Source organism: Protomyctophum bolini, assembly GCF_963924005.1.
Source record: "Protomyctophum bolini genome assembly, chromosome: 24".
Classification (NCBI taxonomy): Eukaryota; Metazoa; Chordata; class Actinopteri; order Myctophiformes; family Myctophidae; genus Protomyctophum; species Protomyctophum bolini.
In genome coordinates, this window is record NC_137885.1 from 16,916,176 (window position 1) to 16,938,253 (window position 22,078).

A 22,078-nucleotide genomic window follows, 5' to 3' on the forward strand; every position below is an offset into this window, starting at 1 on the left:
GACAGACACAACACTCCCTGCTTTCTCAGTCGTAGTTTCCCATTCGGCTTATTGTCTACGATAACATCCTTTAATAACAGGATAGTTTGAAGGATTAACCGGAGCGATTCTAAAGGCTTTTGGCTCAACCTCTTAAGCCATGTTTTATGCTTTCTCGTACCAGAAAAAAAGTGGGAGAGTCCTACAGTTCACAAGGAGGCAGTCCGAGGCACAATTCCAATGCAAAAACAATAGAGCGACTGTATAATGCAAGAATAGTTTAAATGCCTTAACTCTCAGGGGTTCTCAACCCCTCGGGGGTCCTGAAATTATTTTGGGGGTCCCCAGATTATTTCCCAAAAGAAACATTTTTGTTTGTTCTTTTTGCAACTGAATGGCTGGAAAAGGGAAATTTAGAGTTTACATAGTAGTACACATAGTGGATTTCTTTAATGAATTTTAGTTTATTGTAGCGGTCAATTTGTACTGGTGGGGAGGGGGGCAGGGTTCGTGAGACATGGCCAAAGCATTTTTGGGGGTCCCCAGCGAAAACCCCTGTTCTATCTTATCATGAATTCCGATACGGCAGCCCTGTCCAGTGATTCATCGATGATTCAAGGCCGACCGGACCGAGAGAGAAAAAAAAGCCACTGCCAGGTTTAAACCTTTTATGTCCAAAACCGTTACTTTTCAGGAAATTGAGAAGAACCTGTGTTACGATCAGTGGCGTCTCCAGGAATTACTACGGACCCCCAGCACAATCGTGTTCAAGCATAGTGCGAGGAGCCAATCTCCTTCAGTAATAGGTTTGGTGGGGTTTTTTGTGTGTTTTTTTTTTTGTTTCAGTGTGTTTTTCAAAGGGAGTTCGGGAGACAGCTGCCTCCATGGTAGGGTTACAATGGATCCAATGTTGTCATTATTTAGTCACAAGCTCATGTTAAAGCTGCACTATGTGACTTTCCTCTTCTGGTTTTCCTGCTTAAGTGTTGACATTTATTTTACCATTGAGCCTGCTTGCTTGCCCGTGGGATAAATTGACACAATCTAACTGTCTCAATAGAAGAGCTTGGGTGACAAAATACAACCACCCCAATTGTAGAAGTTAGGTTGAAAAACTGTACGGAGATTTCCCCACCGCAAAGATATCATGCCTTGGAACAGAAAAGTTAGCCATTCCGCAGCTGTTGCCCCCCCATTCCCACGCCCCCAACACACAGACACACACACATACACACACACACACACACACACACACACACACACACACACACACACACACACACACACACACACCACATACTGTAACAGTGACAACGTGTGAGACACACCCTGCAGGGACACATGTGGCCCGATGTGGGCCTGCACATTGAGATGTCTGACACAGAGCCATGAATTCTACTTTTCTATAACACCACATGTATGACAGTGGTTCTCAAAGTGAGGTGCGGGGGACCCCCCAGGGGTCCTTGTAGGGTAGAGGGTCCCCAGGGACATTATTTGATATAGCGTCAAAGACCTTTAGACCTTGTATAGGCTACTTGGGCTATTTGAAAATAGCATGCAAGTTGCTATTTTCCAAACATATACCGACTCATCTGCCAGTGAGGTGTCCCCACCGGGAGGACTTATAGAGCCTACTCGTCATCCTCCCACATAACACTCCCTACTGACAGGTGCAGCCCCAGCCCATGTATTCCATCCCCACACGGCTTCTCTCCCCAGAACATGGGCCAATGGGCTATATGTACAGCACACACGCCATTTTGGAAAGAACTTCGGCCCCTTCCCTACCTCCTTCACAGGTGTTACCGATGATACTGATGAAGGCTCTGTTCCATTCTGGTCAAGCAGAGTCGGGGTGCCGTTATTGAGCATGTTGCCTCCCTGGAAACGCTCTGCTACACCAGTGGCTCAAGGTGTCATTGAGTGGGTTCCAAATGGCCCTGTATGCGTTTGTAACTCTGAGAGTGTACACGTTTATATCATATTTTCGGGTTCGCAGCAACATTTTTAAGAGTTTACTTTCACCATTAGAAGTCAGCCCTCGGTGAAAGAACGATTCTTCCCGTCATGGCTGTTATCTCCAGATGTATAATTCTGTACTTTAAAAAAAGGGGAACGAGAGGGCAAGCTAGTTCTCCGAGAGCAGCTGTGGGAGAGCAGAGATGTGCTGCAGCAGCAGGCAGAGCTCTGCGTGGGGCTCGGGGCGTCCACATGCACCCTGCTCTGGAGTGTCTCCGGGAAGGAGGACGCCGTCAAAGACATCCTGGCAGATGTGAGGAGGGCTGTTTGTAATGTGTTGTTTTGTTTGGCATCGTGGTACTACTTGCACGTTCTGTGCATTCATTTAGGGAATATCTGTTTAGCAGACTGTACTGTCCTTATCCCCCTTGGTTTAAAATTTAAGAAGCATGGCATTTCTTATCATCATGCTGATGATTCACAAATCTACATGGCCCTTAAAAGAAGATAGCAACAACTCCCCGACGCCTTCTTGACTGTCTTAGTGGCATTAAGTCAACTTCTTAAGTGTCAATGAGAGTAAAACCAAAGTCAAACTTCGGTTTGGACTTCGGAACCAACATCAAACACATCCTGCATTATTAGGGTCACAAAATCTTTTCAAACGGGGGTCTGCGACCTACCATCAATTTGAGGGGAGGGGGGGGGGGGCTCCTTGTCTTTACAATGACGACCATTGACTGTAACAAGACCTCAGCCAAGCAATACAGAGATTCCCTTGTGTATTTTTGCAAAACAAAAAAGGGGGGACTCCTTCAAACCCCCAAGTGTAGACCACCAAGGCGTCAAACTTATCGACCAATAAAGCGTTGCAGTCAGAGAGAAACCTCTTATCGCCATATTCAAACTTTTTGAGTTTCTTTTTGGGGTAAAATGAACGCCCTACTTGATCATACTACAGCGTCACACCAAGGCATACATAGTAGAGGATCGAAGCTGGAAACGTGGTGCTTGTCCATCTTCTATCTCTACTTTTGCTATTATTTTTTGTTTTATTGAAATCCTGAAAAGACGCATATAGGTTTCCACCCGACCGAGACTAGCACGTGTTTACATTGCTATTGTTGTGTAGCCCTATAAATGCAATGTGGGTGTCCTACATTGCATGTCACCTATTCACTAGTACAGGAAACGGTAAAACAATGGCCCCTATTGTTTAATTGTTTCACGGGTTAAGAAGAGCGTCCTAAACTAATGAGGCCTATATAACCTCATTTGTCCTCTTGTTTGTTCCAAATCACTGTAACTATACGTCAGTGATTCCCAAAGTGGGTTCTGGGGACAAGCCAGGGGTAGTCCTTGAAGGGGTTCCAGAGGGGGGTCCCCTGTAAGAAATGTTAATATATATCACAGTCGGTCTTCAGTCAGTAAACAACTTCAAGTATCGGCGGTTTGAAAAATAGCTGATCTACAAGCTCACGCTGTGTCGTATTGTGACATGGTGTGGACTTGTAGATCTGCTATTTAAAATAATATAATAATCTTGATAAAATTTGCAAAATAAAATGGAATATATTTTTGAAACAAGCCACATATTGTATGTGTGTCCCTGTCTAAAAAAATGCATGTCTGAAGGAAGCCAAACCAAAATAAGTGTTACTCTTATGTAGGTCTACCTGATACAATAAAGTAGCCTACGACCTTGAACCTTGTTAATTTGGGTGGTCTCCCCCACCCACCCCTTTTTCCCCTAACTATGTTTTTTTCCTCTTTTTACCTCCTCTATGATGATTTCCATATTTGTACACCTCTAAATGTTATGATGAATTGAACATGGTGGACCCTATTGTAACCAAGTGTAATGCTTTATGGTGTCGTCCAGAGTTAACAGTTTTGTATTGAGTTGTGCTTGAAATGTTCTGTAATTCTCCATAATTAATTTGTCTATGACATGAAAAGATATTTGTTTATGTGATCCTCATTCCTCCTCCAGGAGCCCCATGCAGTTATTTCTTTGTTTTAATAGGAGTCCTCCTAAACAAATAAATAACTGGGGTTGGCCGCTGGCTTGCTGCACTAGTAGAGGAGATCCGTGCCAGAGCAGCCAACCCCCGGGCCAAAGCCATTTAATTTGCCCAGTTGGCGTGCGCCTTCCTCCGGCCACAAGGTCTGTTGCTGCGCGGCGCGTCGCTCCGTGGCGCATGGGTGTCGCACTCATAGGTCGCACTCCGAATCCCACCCCACCCCACCCTCTAAAAAAAAAGAACAAATCTACAAGCCACAACCGCCTGAACAGCGATGCGTTTATTGCGTTGTTGGCTTTTACATCTGCTCTTTTTTTGTATAGCTAGTAGTGATTATGGAAGTCCCTCCTCTCTCTCCGCCTCTTTGCCCAGCCCTCCTCCCCGGCGCAGGAGGAGCTCAGGACGGATGAACGAAACGCATCAATCGGCCGGGTGGTGGTGGTGTGGTGGGTGATAGTAAACGTTGTGCTGCTGGGAGTCCCGTTCGTGTGTATGTGTGTGTGTGCGTGTTATCGATCGACCGTCTCTCTCTGGAGGAAGAAAACGTTTTTGATCCGATCAAGCCCTCCGATCCCTGCCGGCTTCTTGATCACCGCCCCAGGGCTGAGTGATCCGGGACCGGTGTAGCAGTGCGTTCTTTTTTTTAATTATCGTATTTTGCCATTGTGCGTTGGGGAATCCTTAATACTAATTTGAGAGGAGGAGGAGTTGTGGAACAAGTGGCTCTGAACCAGAGCGGACACCCGCCCCCACCAGCAAGGCAAGGCTCTCTTTCTCTCTGTCCGAGGACAGGAGGACTTTGACTTTATTGTTCCGTGGAGGAGAATGGAGAGGAGGACCGCGTCACTCTCTCTGTACCCCGTGCTTATTCTACTGATGCAATGTAAGTGTACCTCACTCACAGCATGGCGTTTATAGAGGGATGGATGGGGGGGGGGGGGGTCATTCTAGCCCCCTTCGGGACCCTTGGTTACCTTTTCTGTATGCGGGACACTGGTACCAACGTCCCAAATACAGAAAAGGTAACCTAGGGTCCCCAAAGGGTCATTCATACTACTGTGTGTTTGTGTGAGTGCTACAGATTATTGAAAATGTGCAATCCACAGGACAGTGTGGTCACTGATGTGACGTCCAGTGCCCTTATTAGCCTAGATCTGTTCCGTGGCCAGTGATTGTCAACACTTCAATACCGCAGTTGTTTAAAATGAATGACAGTAGGCTAGTAGAACTCTTTCATACAGTAGCCCGAACGTGGTTGTTTGATAAAGCATGTATCTAGGCAGGCTACTACAGCTACTAGCCATGTTTCAAAGCATAAACAAGTATATTATATTCGTGGATCATGGATGTTTTGTGGACATTTCAACATAATAAAAAAAGAAAAACTTTTATTGAAATAGTTTAAATAGTTCATGGCATTTTTTATTTTAATGTGTATATGCATGGGCATACAATTTGTTGATGTTTCAATGCATTTTTTTCATACATCTGAGGATATTTCAAAATGTGTGTTTTAATATTAGTAGTCATAATTAATGGATATTTAGTAGGCCTATTTGGGTTTCTTTTCACATAGTCCTGCCCTAAAGTAACCATTCATGGACGTTGTCATTACTGGATGTTGTCATCTCTTTGGAACTGAAACTGATCCCTGACTTTCCGTACGATTAGAATCCAACAAATGATATGAGTGGGAAGTGATGGCGGTGAATCCAGGCTGGGTTCCTGAAGTTGTTTGTCTAGGCTGGGGTGTCACGGGTGTGGGCACCCATGGGGTGTGGGCAGGCACCAGGCCTGGGCAGTGCGTGGGTGGGCACTGCATGGGCACTAGAGCAGATGTGGGCACTGGCATTGGTGGAAGAAGTACTCTTTCAGGATTTAGAAGACATTTTATGAATGTTGACGTCAGGCCTAAATGGGCTAGACTAAAAGTCCTGTATTCAAAATGTACGCAATTTAAATATGCTTGAGCAATGAAAGTAAAGGTACTATGCAGCATGCCCAATAACATAACAATGCTTTGAAAATGGCAGATCTACAAGCTCACAACGCGTTGCTTAGGGTATATATTCAAATTGCCTAAGTACATGGGGTCAGTGGTTAATGTATGTTTTGTAATAATAATCAAAAACTACAAAGTAACAAAAAAATTCAAATAATTGTAGTATAGTAAATATTATAGGCCTATATATATATACCGGTAGGCCTATAATATTTACCTCTGAGATGTAGTGTAATGGAAGTATAATGTATTGAATAAATGTAAGGTTTTCAGAAAACTTGGGTCAGGATTTCAAAGGCGTTTTTTTTAAATACGATCCATTGTCCTAACTGGGCTAAACCACTGGGCACGGACATTGGCAAGCCGAGAGGTGCCAGCTATAGCTGTGTTCCTTCATTGGCACGCAAGAGAGGTGCCAGCTATAGCTGTGTGTTCCTTGCGTGACGCGGCGCCCTGGTGGCTTGGATGGATTCATTATGACACCTCCTCTAGAACTGTGTCACTGTCACTGTCACACACACACACACACACACACACACACACACACACACACACACACACACACACACACACACACACACACACACACACACACACACACACACACACACACACACACACACACACACACACACACACACACACACACACACACACACACACACACACACACACACACACACACACACACACACACACACACACACACACACACACACACACACACACACAGCATCCAGACAGACAGATAGACCGGCAGAGACAGGCCACCAAACACACTCATGCAGACATACATGGACGGAGGGGGGGGGGGGGGGGGGGGTTTAGTTTGTCAACAACACCGGTGGTCACCTGTTATGCTGTGAGGTCACACAATGGGGCAGTGCATGGCGATGGCGGCCATTTTCTGGTTCCAATGATGCAGACCCCATACATTTTGATATATATATATATTTAACTTTAAGCCCAGAATCAAGCCATCCAGGATCCTGGTGAATCATGACCATACATTATGTCAAGTCCCTCCAACATACTAGTGTCATGTCCAGGGGGTGTACAAGTCCCTCCAACATACTAGTGTCATGTCCAGGGGGTGTACAAGTCCCTCCAACATACTAGTGTCATGTCCAGGGGGTGTATCTGTAGGCAATCAATGCTGCGGTGTCGAGCTGCGCTTAATCTGACACCGCAGCACAGATTGGTTACAGCTGGCATATTGGGCCGATTTGTCTAGAAACAATAGATCTATAGGGTCCTGCCGGTAACCAGAAGACCCAAAACACACTCGCCTCGGCCCTAGCCTCGCGGCCCCCAGCCATTCTTGTATTCTTGTATTTGTTTTACCGAGGTTAAAAATAAGTTCACGTCTCACGGCTAGGCATAGTTTGGCCTCGGAGATTTAACCTTTTTACTGAGGTTAAGTTTAGGAATAAGGCTAGGTTTAGTCACAGTTTTACTATGGTCGCAAGGTTAGTTTTAGGCATCTGGTTTTACAGAGGTTATACGTTTAGGAATACCTGGGTGCGACCATTCCGAGGTCGGCCGGCTTAGACCCGGGCAGAGCATTGTCGTGTTCCTCCTGCACTGTGGGCCACACCGCTCGGCAAGGCTCATACTTATACACCCGCAGCTGTGCTTTCTGCAGACAATAAATGATAGGAGAACGTGCACAGTAAGCATGTCAGATAAAGCATGTCGGATAGTGTCCATACTGCACTGTACTGTCGTTATCTCCGAGCAATTAGTCTATCCAAGGAGACTCCTCATTACACGACGTCTTCATTGCTAGAGGGTAGCGTGTCCCCTTTAGGAAGATGAATCTATGATAACAAGGAGACTGCAAGGGGAGGAAATGTAATTTCACATCTCCATTGTAATGGTGTTTGTACTTGTCGACGACATGTATTATCCATCTTATCTTAACTATAAATGCACCAAGTCTCCGTACGTCTGTACGGTACGTCTGTAATCCACGTCTGCATAGACTCCATATTTGGGGCATGACTGACAAAGAACTCCATATATGGGCATAAACGGGACTCAGACATAATAACTGGGTGGGGCATTCATTTGACACATGCGTTCCACAAAACCGCAATGATGTACAACCTCACCCTTTATTAGCCAATTGAACACACCTGATCACCCACCAAATGGCACTGTTCTAGATGTGTAAATTCGTTACCCTATGTTGATGAAATTATGATGAAGGACCACAATAGAAACAAGTCCCTGGGACTTTTTTTGTGTTATCCTTAATGTCTCTCTGTCCGTCTGTATTTTCTTTTTTATTTATTTTTTAGAGTAATCTCTGTAATTCTTTTGAGTCTTCGCATCAATACCTTTGCATATGAATGAATCGTTTCATCCCTATTATGTGGGGCAAACATTAGCCAAAAGTATATCTACAAGCTCACAACGTGTACTGGTGTGTACAGCAAAAAAGATGTAGAAGAAAAGTATCAACAATACAGAGCAACGGTAAACTGAGGTAAAAACAAATAAAGTGTCCTTGAGCAAGACACTGAACCCCTAACCGCTCCCGATAGGCATGTCAACGCCTTGCCCTTGCATGGTTTCCTCTACCATCGGTGTGTGAATGTGTGTATGCGAGCCTGGGGTGAATGTAATGCAGTAAATGCACATTGTGGAAGCACTCTGGATAAAGGCGCTACAATGCACCCCATTTGCTATTTATTACGGTATAAAACATGTGTGATTAACAGCGCGTTGTGAAGTTTCAAGGTGAAGGAGGAATATGGGAGCTACCCCACTACAGGCGCTGCGTTGTACCGTAGAAATGTGAGTCACATATCTGTGTGGTTGGGGTGGAGCTGTGGGTATCCATCACCCCTCTCTCTCTCTCTCTCTCTCGCTCTCCCTCTCCACCCTGACACACACACCACGGCTGACGGAGGCAGCTGTTGCTTGCGGAGAGAAGTGCAGGATTACAGCTGCACAGAGGAGCTTTGTTCGTGAGGAAAGCGCACACGCACACAAACGCACACAAACACACGCACTCACTCACTCACACACCCTCTAATTGTCCTCGTCCTGGACAATCTTGAAGTGTGTGTGCGTGCGTAAGCGCACGTGTGTGTGTGTGCGTGTCAGTCTTGGGCCACGGCATAGAATCTCCCTTCATGTTTCCACCGTGGCTTTGTAACTAGTTATCTCTTAATCCCTACAACATATCATACTTTGTTCCGCGCTCAAGCGAAAATAGCCGATGTACATACAACAACCTCATGAGCTTGTACACCTGTTGTTGTGTTCTTTGAGTGAACGCCACTCACAGCCACACCCCACAGTCGGGGCTGAAGAAGGCACAAGCCAACTGGGCAGATTAAATAGCTTGGCCCGGGGGTCAAGCTCTAGTGAGCTTCCATGTTCTTTTTGGCAGAAGCGTCCTCCATTTTTGCCCAATGTTCATCCCCTCTTGGCAGATGTTCACCTGTCCATAACAGGAACGCTAGGGTGTGTGTGTGTGTGTGTGTGTGTGTGTGTGTGCATGTGCGTGTGACTGTGTGTGTGTTTCTTTTTTTTACCCGGTTTAGTCATTTATTCACATTAATTCCTCCCCACACACATTTCTCTGTGTTGTATCCTACCGACTCACCTGCCAGCAAGGAGCCCCCACCGGGAGGACGTGAGGAGCCTCTGTCCCTCTCCTCCCGCCCCCCCCCCCCGGCATTCCCCAGCCTGCAGAAGTTGTGCCGTGACACTCATCACCCTCCCTGCCGGCGCCGGCCTCTCTCTCCCCCCCAAGAACTGGGCCAATTGTGTTCGTTATCGTATAGATATATAGACCACTGGCCTGGGCCGTGGCTCAGCGGTCCAGGCACCTTGGCTGGTAATCCAGTCTGGCAGCGTGACGGCCTTTACTGCATGTCTTCCCCCCCATCTCTCTCCCCATTTCCTGTCGTACTTAAGTACAATGTTGAGGTAATTAGCCAATCTACAAGCTCACAATGTGTCGCACCGCAACACATTGCAAGCTTGTAGATCTTCTATTTTCAAAAGACGTGTAAACATTAGAAAACTTGAAACTAAGCCACTTGTAAGTGCATTCTGAAGCCAAGAGTATTTCTACATTGCAGCATTGATACTTTTACTTATGTAAACAATGTCAGTACCTTTTCCACCACTGGTCAGTACCGCAGCGTGTACTCTGGCCTCCTCACGGGGTTCTGGTCCGTCAGTACCACGGTGTACTCGCCTCCTCACAGGGTTCTGGTCCGTCAGTACCACGGTGTACTCTCCTCCTCACGGGAGGTACTCTGCTCTACTCGGCGTGCCAAGCCCCGCGCGCCAAGTTATGACTCCACCGTCTTTCTATTTCTGCTTTTTACTCCCCTTGCCAGTTTAATTAACGGTGCTTCAGGGAGGGGGGTACGTTGATGCGATGCAAGAGAGAGTGTGTGTGTGTGTGCGCGCGTGTGCGTGCGTGCGTTCATGCATGCATAAAAAAATTAAGAACTCTGAACAGCATATTTAGGGCCGTGCGTTTGCACGCGTACAGGTCCGGCTCGGAATTCAGTAACGTTCCTAAATAACACAGCTGGGAGGATCTCATTCCCGCCTTGTGTCGCGTCGTATTGACGACCTGTGCCAGGATACAATGACAACGGAGACTCTTATTTGGCACTGGATACTATTTCTAAATGATAGTGATATTGTATTGTAGATATTGGTATATATATATTGGTATTGAGGAATACCACTCATTTTCAACATTGACTCATGATGACTCATGATATACCTTTAGAGTTGTGTGGAAATAATAAAATGAGAAACAATGGGTTTAGCCTAGAACTGGAGACCTAGAACTTATGATCATGTGATCAGTGACATCACGCCTCTGTACTCTGCAGGCCAAAGAGTAGGCTACACCATTTGAGCCAGTCAACACTAAAGCCCAAACCACACCAATGGGTCGAGACGCAACAAAGCGGTTTTGGTGTCCGCCGCGGCAGTGTGATATGTCCTGTTGCGTCCACGTCTGCGCATGTCGACTCGCAACCGTTTGGTCGCAAGGAGTTGCATGGCGACCCAGTGGTGTGGTTTGGGCTTTAAAACCCATTTTGGGCGGGAACCCATTTTGGTGTTAGCATTATTTTATGCTTTAGCTATTGAGCAGATCTACAAGCTCATAGCGCGCCACCGAGTGGCGTGCTACGAGTTTGTAGGTCTGATATTTTTGAAAAATCGTTTAAAATGTGCCTCAAATCTTTCAGAAAATTGTCATGATTTAGGCCTGAATGGGTTAAGTGCGTCTTTTCGACTCTGAGAGAGACTGAAACCAATTCCTATAGCGTCTGATACTACTACTTGTCAGGCAGGCAGACGGTACAGACAGACAAACATTGATGTATTGATTGATTGGTTGATTGCTTGATTGATTGAATACTTTAATTAGCAAATTGCAAACAGTACAGCGAGTACAACGAGGATGACGCAAAAAGCACTTGTTTCCATTGTGGTCCTATAATCAGAACAGACATACAGACAGACATAAAGACACCCATCAACGTGGCGGGCAAAATATCCTTATAACAAACAACATACAACTCTGAGTGTCTAACAAATGGAACCAAATGGACCCCCTGTGTGGGTCCACTTGGTTCCATTTGTTACCCAATACTCCTACGTGGACACACCTTACATACATGGACACTGACCGAGGATTGTTAGTACTGTGAATGTCTCCCTAGCTGTCAATCTTACTACTCCCCCTCTCTCTCTGTCTTTTATTTATGTTGTACCGTGTACCCATCCCCCCCCAACTCTCTCTCTCTCTCTCTCTCTGTCTCTCTCTCTCTCTCTCTCTCTCTCTCTCTCTCTCTCTCTCTCTCTCTCTCTGTAATTCTTTCTTCACTCATGTCATTCTTTCTTCCTCTGTCTCATTCTCCCGGTCCGGCCCGTCATTTCATTTGTATTCTATTCTTAGGCCTCTTAAACTCCTTTGTTGTTCGTTCTCGCTGCTCGCCCCTTTTTTATGCCTGTCACATCTGTCTGTCTGTCTGTCTGTCTGTCTGTCTGTCTGTCTGTCTGTCTGTCTGTCTGTCTGTCTGTCTGTCTGTCTTTCTTTCTCTCTCTTTCTCTCTCTCTCTCTCTCTCTCTCTCTCTCGCCCACTTTACCTAATCATTCCCCCAAGCCTGAGTTATAGTTCACCATAGGACGGTGTGGTGGGAAACAGCCAATCATCTTATAGATTGGCGTGTGTGTGTGTGTGTGTGTGTGTGTGTGTGTGTGTGTGTGTGTGTGTGTGTGTGTGTGTGTGTGTGTGTGTGTGTGTGTGTGTGTGTGTGTGTGTGTGTGTGTGTGTGTGTGTGTTAGTGTAATAATGCTAATATTGCAAGTTATACAGGCAGGCAGGCAGACAGACAGACAGACAGACAATACAATGCTCCTTCTGAGAGTTTAGGTACTAGGCTTCAAGGCCACCGGCTGATACTGTAAATCCTGTTACATTGGTACAAATTAACACGTCGCACGCACATACGCTCGCACACACGCACACACACACGCACGCGCGCGCAGGGATAGAGGGGAGGGCAAGCCAGTCTGCACTCTCATTTCCACTAAGCCAAATTGTCTGAGCAAGCAAGCGTTTGTCATCGTCGCAGTCATTTTGTTAAAAAAAAGCTCCGTTGTTTTGCTTCAAGAAATTAACTTGAATGCACAATGCCTGGTTTTGGCAAAGAACACGAGTATAGCCTATTGTTTAGATGTACTGCATGATCGCTATTTTAGCCTCAGCGAGGCGGGCCAATTCTTTGGGCATGTCGTTGTAGGTAGAAAAATGTTCAAAGACAATTATTTTATTTTATTACATCAAAATGTAAAAAGAAAAAAATATATATATATAATCTACAAGGCCCGTATTTGTTTTATAGCTGTGCTTCTCGACCACTGGTCCTTTAACTGGGTTCCAGCTAAATGAGGGAGAGATGGTAACCAAAAGTGTGATTTTTATTTTTTTTGCACAATTAGAGAATGTAGAAGAATTGTTATTTTGATCAACATTTGCCTGTTATCTCTCCTATGGTACCAACAGCATGCACATTCTTTAATTGTGGGTCTGCGGGGCTAAATCTCATGAAAATGGTGGTCCGTGGCTCAAATGCAGAATAAATAATGGGCCTTGAGATGAGAAGTCTTGAAAACCACTGTTTTATAGTATCAATGATTGCTGTCCAAGAGAGAGAAAAGGGTATTAAATGGGGGGTATGTAGCCTAATGCATATGAACCGTGGTTGTCCGTGAAATGGAAGGAGTTTGAGCACCCCCCCGCCTTATGAATAGCCCATTGCAGTATTGCTCTTTCTTTTTGTCCCAAGCAGAGCGTTACTTGATCACATTGAATACTTTCCATCATTGTTACTTGGCTCCCAAGGTTTCAGTGAATAGGGGCTGTATGAATGTGTTTCCACCACGGCCGTCCAGCATGGCTGTCTTCCCTTCCTGTTACAAATCCATCCACGCTTCCTGCCAAGGTCATTGTCCAGAGCTCTGTGTAGCCCTGCCCTTGAATCACAAGTGTCAGAGATGCTTGAATTCCTATACTGCCGTGCCATCCTATAAACACACACACAGAGAAAAAAGGAATGGCTCTTAAAGTATTCTTTAAAAGTTATATACCATCAGTCCGTCACCTACTAAATAACAATTATTTTTAGTGAACGTTCCTCATGTGGTATTAGGGGAGCTTTTTTTTTGTCTTTGTGTTTTATCTTCAGAATATGTATGTATTCTTTTTTTTTATCATCATTTTTTAATATATTTTCTAACAAAACAAACATGTAAATCACCAATGCAGAATTCAGAATATGTATGACACTTGTTGTATACCACGACACTATGGCATATTATTTAATAGGAGTCCACTAGTACTAGTGGTTCTCAAATGTTTTAATTTCAAATGAAATCATATCAAATCTATTTGTATAGCACATTTAAAAACAACTGTCATTGTACCAAAGTGCGTCACAGGTCAGAGAAAACGATACAATACAGTGCAATACAATACACTGGTATAAGACAATTAAATATAAAAACAACGCACAATTATGTTAGTCAAACATTAAACATTAAACAAAACATGAATGGCATGCAGTTAAGAGCAAGGCAAACATGTCCTATCAATATAAAGTGCAGGAGCATCAGGGGGGGGCAAAGGCTTGTGAATACTGTCTGGACTTACAACTCTCAACGGAGCGGGCAGACCTAGTATGCAGCAAGGGGAATGCTGTTCCGATAGTGTAGGAGCTGTGACAGCACGGTCGCCCCTGAGCCTCTTTTTTTTGTTGGTGGAACTTCTAGGAGTCGCCTGTCTACTGACCTGAGGCTCCTAATGGAGGGGAGGGGGGGGGGGGGGGTATGATAGGAGGTCGGTGATGTATGCCCCCATAACTCTGAGAGTGTATCCTGGGTTTACAGACCGGTTATGGTCAGTCAGGGTTGTCCACTCATTTTGTAAGTCTAAAATAGAACTTTGACAGAAATGTCCACCGCAACCCAGCATGGCGATGACCCCTGGTTCTAGAACTTATATTCCTCAAACAAAGAGCACAGCCACACAGGAAGCGCACACTCACACAGGAAGCTAGGAAGTTAGCTAGCTGACGGCACAACCCGCGTAAAGGCCGCCATTTGTTTGTTTGGTCGCGGAGGCTAATGGTCCGTGGCTGAAAGCTTGGAAGTCTGTCAGTAAATATTGTGGGACTAACAGCGGGGTAAAAAAAAAAGCCACCAAAATGCACATTAAGATAACGCTGGAAGCAATTTATACGTTTACATTTGGCGAGATTTTGATCTGTGTTTGTGCTCAAAGGTATTTACAGGAACAATGGCAGGAAAAGCAATGTGACTCAGATGTGTGTGTGCGCGCGCGTGATGTGTGTGTGTGTGTGTGTGTGTGTGCGCGTGCACAAGACCCTCACACCCATTTATCACATAATGACATGAACAAAGTCGAGTGCTGAAAATAGCATGCCGCATCGGATTCCAAGCGTCACAATCACGACTCGCTTCAAGCTCACAACACGTGAGCTTGAATGCATAGGAGGAAGCATGAACTCAGTTCGGGGCTCTCCCCAGGTTGGGCAGAGTAGTGCCCAGGATTACAGTTTAGGCAATTGGCATAGTGTGAAAAATGGGTTACAAATAATCATCACATTCCAGCCAATCACAATTGCCGTCCTCACTTTTCTGTAATTCCGGCCAATCACAATTGGTGTCTTCACTTTTTGAGGGCTCCTGTATTATAGGCTATTAGTGTAGATTTTCGTCTTACACAAACATTAAATTCCCATTGACAATGAATGGAGAATTTACATCTTATGTGGACGAGCAAATCTGGATGATGTACGATGATGAGTGCCTCACTTCACACGGGTGTGATTTTTTTAAATCCTGGGAATAGGGGGGGCTGGCGCCCCTCAAAAATACAAATGTTCACAACACAGATAACAGTACTGTCGGAAATCTATGAAAAGGTTTATTCTGCAAACTCAATTGTATACAATGTGAAGTGTAGTGGGGTCCCTGCTTCATCTCGCTCTCAGCTCTCAGCTGAGAAATGTTGAAGACCCCCTATTTCTGGCACACGGCACAGCTGTGCGGCCAAGTAGCCTAATGGGGCTTTATCCAGTCGCCGTGCGTTTGTAATCGATGAGCCACACACTCATCACAAAACAACAGGATGAGCAAACAGCCGTGCCTTCTGACCAATCACCTCTCCGGAAAGGCACTGCCTATTTCCTGTTCCTGTTTGGGCAGAGGTTATCAGTGACCCACAGACAGACAGACAGACAGACAGACAGACAGACAGACAGACAGACAGACAGACAGACAGACATAATTATTATTATATTATTTGGGCTGCAACTGTCAATTATCTCCTTATCGATTATTGTATATCAATTGCTTTTTTGATCAAATAATCTGCGGCCCAAATGGTTTGAGAACTACTGATTTACAGGCAAGGCATTTTGTAGAATCGACCTCAGGCCTTAACCCATTAAAACCAGGAAAGCATCCGTGTCAAACAGCAGATGTACAAAGCTTGTACATCTGCTATTTCTGGGGGGAAAAAAATCTTGGAAGGTTTCAGAACCATTGATTTAGACTGGGCCTCGGGTCTTGATGAGCGACAGACTGTGCCCTTGTGTTTACCTGTTCCTTAAACCCACAGGATTATACCAATGAGCCGTAATCCCATCTTGATCCCGGGCTGAGACCCCTGACCCCCCCCCCCCCCCCCCCCATCAATCCATCAACACCACGTCAATCTAACTCACTCACACTAATTAAAGTGTCGCTTCAGTGATTGCGTCATGTGTCGTGGCTGATATCACATTATCAAATCGATGTCGTCTATGTTCTAAACTATGTTTTGGTTTGTTTTTCCCATTTTGAGGTGGGGGTCCACGCCCCAAATACATATAATGTAACATACGTTTTTCCAGAAAGACATTTTAAGAATTGGCCTCAGGTCTTAATTTTGTGCCATAGTGGTGGGTGAGACCTATTAAGCTAATAGCTAATCTGTTTGGGTTCAGAATAAATATCATTTAGTACTAAATTGTTGCCTTATTATTTTATGGTCTTAAGAAGTGTATAATTTGGATGAACCTCTTTCAACCTGTCGTAGACGAACATTTCCAACATTTTCAAATATCGGCAAAACAATTACGTATAATCAAAAATCACACCTGTGTGTGTGTGAACTGAGCGAGAGCAGGCTGCTCGACTGGCTGCAGTTCTTGGTGGTTATAGTGCTCAGTGTGAAGGGCCCCTTTCTGGCTGCTCAACAGTGACACATTAGGTCATCCAGTGGTATTGGAGCTGTCCGTACGACAGACAGACAGACAGACAGACAGTCAGTCAGTCAGTCAGTCAGTCAGTCAGTGGAGCGTTTAGGAAACCACTCAAAAATAGCGAAAATAGCAGAAATGCAAGCTGACTCTAGAGATCTACCACCAGCTGGTAAATTGTCTATCTGCTATTCCTCATATGATGTGGTGTAGCCGAGGGTTTAAGTGGTCAATCTAATAACCCTGAAATGCCAATAATCAATAGCTGATTGGATTATGAGAATAATGGCAGGTCGCAGGCCTGCTATGAGAATAATGGCAGGTCGCAGGCCTGCTATGGCGTGACAGAAGGTGGAACATTAAGCATTCTCCTCTTGCAGCTGACGCGGCCCACACGTATTTACTATTTACCCGTTTACCAGTTCACCTTGTCCTCCTGTAACGCTTGATAAGACATATTGCTGTGCTCACCAACCCCCCTTCTCTCTCTCTCCGTATCTCTCTCCGTATATCTCTCTCTCTCTCTCTCTCTCTCTCTCTCTATCTCTCTGTCTCTATGTTTTTATTTCACTTCTGTGTTTTTAAATCTCCAATCATTTATAGGCACTCTGTGGCTATAATCATCTGACTGTCATGTTTATCATGTACTGAAAAAAGATTGAATAGAGGTCTTGAAAATCAAATATCTCTCTCTCGCTCTCGCTCGCTCTCTCTCTCTCTCTCTCTCTCTCTCTCTCTCTCTCTCTCTCTCTCTCTCTCTCTCTCTCTGTGTATTGCTCTCTCTCTCTCTCTCTCTCTGACGATTCAAATGTTTTTCAATGTTGTGTATGCGTTTAGTCTACTTGCCCGAATGTGAACCGAGGCATGTTGAGTACACCAAGGTTTTATGTTAGAAATGTTAAGTATGGATCCCCAGCATGTAGAAACTTCCGGATGCTAACTTGCATATGTTGAGCAATTTTCATAATTGGCATAATATGTGACCATACCATTAACAACCTATAGAAGTCAAAGTCAAAATGTCATCATGCTTTAATTACTTTTTTGCCTTCTATAGTTTGTTCACAGTATGGTCACATATTATGCCAATTATGAAAATAGCTCAACATATGCAAGTTAGCATCCGGTAGTTTCTACATGCTGGGGAACCATACTTGACATTTCTAACATAAAACCATGGTGTACTCTGATTGGTACTATGAAACCTTCGCATAACAAAATGTAATCGCCTCAATTCATTCAAATGTCTAATGTCTCTCTCTCCCCTCCCCTTCCCCCTCCCCCTACCCCCCCCTGCCCCCTCCAGGTGGTCTCTGTGTCTCTGTCACCGTGACTTCCAAAACACACAAGGTGGAGGCGAGGGAGAACACAGGTACGCTTGACCCGCTGATGGAAGAACTACTGTGATTTGCACCACAAAGTGTATCTGTGGTGCAAGAGAGCGGAGCCCATAAGCATATCGCTTTTACGCTATTTGTCTTTTTTTTCCTCCAATGTGTTATTAGTTGTCATTACAAACACATATCCATGTCTTGGGTGCCACAGTCTCATGAATCATGTTTTGGGGCTGAGCGCTTACTGGCCAATCACAGCGCCCGAAACGCATAACAGAATAACATCTGTTCAGCAGACTGTGGAGGCTCATGTTTAATGATAACTAATGACAGATTGATGGAAATAAATAAATAATCATAACAGCGTAACATGCTTATGTTCTCCGCTCTATGCTATGCAGAGGGAGGGCCGCTGGGGAAACATGGACGACAGGGCCATTATTAGGAAGATTTGCCTATATTTAATTTAGTCTGGAATCTGGATTTGTGCTTTAACCCATTTTGGGTGGGAACCCCTTTTGGTGTTTTAAAGCATTATGTTATACTTTAGCTATTGAAAATATTTTAGAAAAATCGTAAAAATGTGCCTCAAATCTTTGAATATATATTATTACAGAGTGAACCTTATAACTCAAATCTTTGCTTCTGGGGAGGTCCCTGGAACAACATATTTTCAGATGGAGAGGGCGGGGGGGGCGGAGGCATATTACATATCATTTTTGGGGTCCTTGACATGAAATATTGAGCACCACTGATGTAGAAACATGAGGTTTTTCAGAAAAATAATACATTTTAAAAAGACATTAAAAAAATGTCGACGTCAGGCCAGTCCACGCACATGCAACTTCTTAAAAGTCCTACTATTTGTCACACACTTTGCTGTATCTCTTGGAGCGGTGAGCCGCACCCGTCCCGCGCTCGGTAATCATTTGTAGTTGACCTGACCCCCCCCCAATCCAACGGTTGATGCTGAGTGCCAAGCAGCAAGGCATTTGGGTCCCCATTTTTACAGTCTTTGGTATGACCCGGCCGGGGATCGAACCCCCGACCTCCCAGTCTCAGGGCGGACACTCTAACGGTCTAACCACAACGACACTGAGCTGGTACTCACAACCAGTATCCCCAAACGGCAGTCCGGACCGTTACAAGCTCTTCCAACTGGTTGCAAGTTGTGACTCGTTGCCTTGGTGTGGACTGGGCTTGATAACGATTTTTGGAAATAACCCATTCTGACCTGAGATCAGATTCTAAAAATGTCTTCTACATCCTGACAGTTTTCATTCTGACCTAAGATCAGATTCTAAAAATGTCTTCTATGTCAGGCGCTCTTCGATTTTTCAAAAATAGCTGAACTACAAGCTCGTAGCACGCCACTCGGTGGCACGCTATGAGCTTGTAGATCTGCTATTTTTCAATAGCTAAATGGGTTCCCGCCCAAAATGGGATAAATGAAAACAAACATTAGTATGTATGAGATAACTCTTATGTTCCATCATAATAATCATCAGTGGTGGAAAGCACATTTAGTTAAGTACTGTACTTGGTACAATTTCATGGTATTTTCACTTTAATGGAGTACTTCAAGTTTTCAATACTTTTACTTCTACTGTACTCTACTACATCACAGAGACTACAATTATTTGAAAACTTGAGTTACTAGTAGTTATTTTGTAGATTTTGATTATTACAAAACAATGAAAACATGCTGTCACGGGGCAACCCGTGCCCTATAGACACTAGAAGACTCCACAATATAAAACTGGTCATGACAAACACACACTGCACAGATGGTTCCATTAATTGACTGTCATCAAGCTCCTTGGAGGGGTGGCCATGTGTAGCATCATATACCCTTATCTGTGTTGCCTAATTCTATTGTAATTGTTTTGTGTGATGTGATGCCTTGGAAAACATTCAGACTCAGGTCATGGTTTACCTGGTTTGAGTAGATTGGTCCAATTACTAATCATTGTGGGTGGGGTCTCACCTGGTACATGAGGGAGGCTTGTGGAAATGTTTGGGGGGGGAATCAGTTTAGCTTGAGACTAACAAAGGAGACAACTACAGGGGAGAGCTGGCAGGGCCAGGAAGGCATAGCCTGTTTTCAGTTTCTTAAGTTCTTGTTTTGTTGTTTTTCCTTAGTTGAGTTGTCAAGTGTTTTCTTACTTTCTGTTATTTGAAAGTGTATTGTAAGTCTTTATTCGTGAAGTATTATTTTTGCCTGCACAGTCAAATCCAGCCTGGGTCGGTCACTCTATGTTTTGAGGTAAATAAAATACCAAAAAAGATCTACATTCTTGGACTGTCGATTCTTGGAGCCTTGGCCGTTCGGGCAACTTTACACATGCATTAATCACTTAATCACTCACAGCCATATTTGTATACTTTTCTGCCATTTGGAAATAGCTGATCCACAAGCTCACAATGCTGATCTACAAGCTCACAATGCGTATCTGCTATTTCCAAAAGCTTTTTGAAAATTCTGCATAATGAGTACTTTCTACTTTTGGTACTTTTAAAGGACTTCATATCTTCATATCATATCTTCATATAATTGGTCCTCACTAATGTTCATGATAAAATTCCACCAGTCTATAGGAGGACTGTGGTCAGTTCAGAAACCCGTCCACCAGTGACATCATCGTTGGCAGATTTTCTTTAAACAATATATATATTTAAACAACATTTAGATTGTTATTATCGTGAGAACGATGGCTTCCATTTTTGCATTGCAACTTTTCAGGAACAGAAAGCCTGCAGTTTCTATTAGCTTGGATTCCCCATCGATGATGTCACTGGTGGACGGGTTTCTGAACTGCCCACAGTCCTATGAAACACAGAGTAGGAAAAAATAGTGGTATTTTATCATGATCATTAGTGAGGACCAATTATATGAAGATACTGTAGGTTGAAATGTGGTCAAGTTTTACATTTTACTGTACAATTGTTGAATTCCAGACTTTTACTGTAACAGAGTATTTCTACATTCCACTATTGATACTTTTTACTCAAGTAAGTTATTTATTTTTCCACCACTGACGCTAACCTGTAATACCTGTGGTGTCCAGATGCGGTGCTGTCGTGTGTCTTCCACACAGAGAGGGATCAGAACCCTCGCATCGAATGGAAGAAGAAGGGCAAGGACGTGTCCTTTGTCTACTTTGATGGACAGTTCAGAGGTGAGGAACACACTCCTTCTCTATGTTCTCTGTTTGATGGACAGTTCAGAGGTGAGGAACACACTCCTTCTCTCTGTTCTCTGTTTGATGGACAGTTCAGAGGTGAGGAACACTCTCCTTCTCTCTGTTCTCTGTTTGATGGACAGTTCAGAGGTGAGGAACACACTCCTTCTCTCTGTTCTCTGTTTGATGGACAGTTCAGAGGTGAGGAACACACTCCTTCTCTCTGTTCTCTGTTTGATGGACAGTTCAGAGGTGAAGAACACACTCCTTCTCTCTGTTCTCTGTTTGATGGACAGTTCAGAGGTGAGGAACACACTCCTTCTCTCTGTTCTCTGTTTGATGGACAGTTCAGAGGTGAGGAACACACTCCTTCTCTCTGTTCTCTGTTTGATGGACAGTTCAGAGGTGAGGAACACACTCCTTCTCTCTGTTCTCTGTTTGATGGACAGTTCAGAGGTGAGGAACACACTCCTTCTCTCTGTTCTCTGTTTGATGGACAGTTCAGAGGTGAGGAACACACTCCTTCTCTCTGTTCTCTGTTTGATGGACAGTTCAGAGGTGAGGAACACTCCTTCTCTCTGTTTGGCTCATTCTGTCAATTTAAAGACGCTTTACAAAGTGCAGACTTTTGTTACAATAAAGGTAGTTGCAGACTGGACGCGTTTCTCTGAAAATCGCCACCAAAAATCCGACAAACGGAGCAGTGTGCAGGGCCCTTTAGGGCCCTATCTTGCACGCCGCCTTACCCATTATCCCTTAACTTCCTTGCCATGT

At 44.4% G+C, this 22,078-nt stretch overlaps 1 protein-coding gene across 1 annotated transcript in view; it reads left to right on the top strand.

The window, feature by feature from the left end:
• The first annotated feature begins 4,416 nt into the window (after positions 1-4,416).
• The window catches only part of jam2a (junctional adhesion molecule 2a), a 41,750-nt gene continuing 24,088 nt past the window's right edge, over positions 4,417-22,078 (top strand). Inside the window, exons 1-3 of the mRNA XM_080758274.1 lie at positions 4,417-4,848; positions 18,095-18,160; positions 21,191-21,301. Coding sequence (XP_080614400.1) covers positions 4,791-4,848; positions 18,095-18,160; positions 21,191-21,301 — 235 coding nt within the window. The 5' untranslated portion in view covers positions 4,417-4,790. The remainder of the gene's footprint in view (positions 4,849-18,094; positions 18,161-21,190; positions 21,302-22,078) is intronic.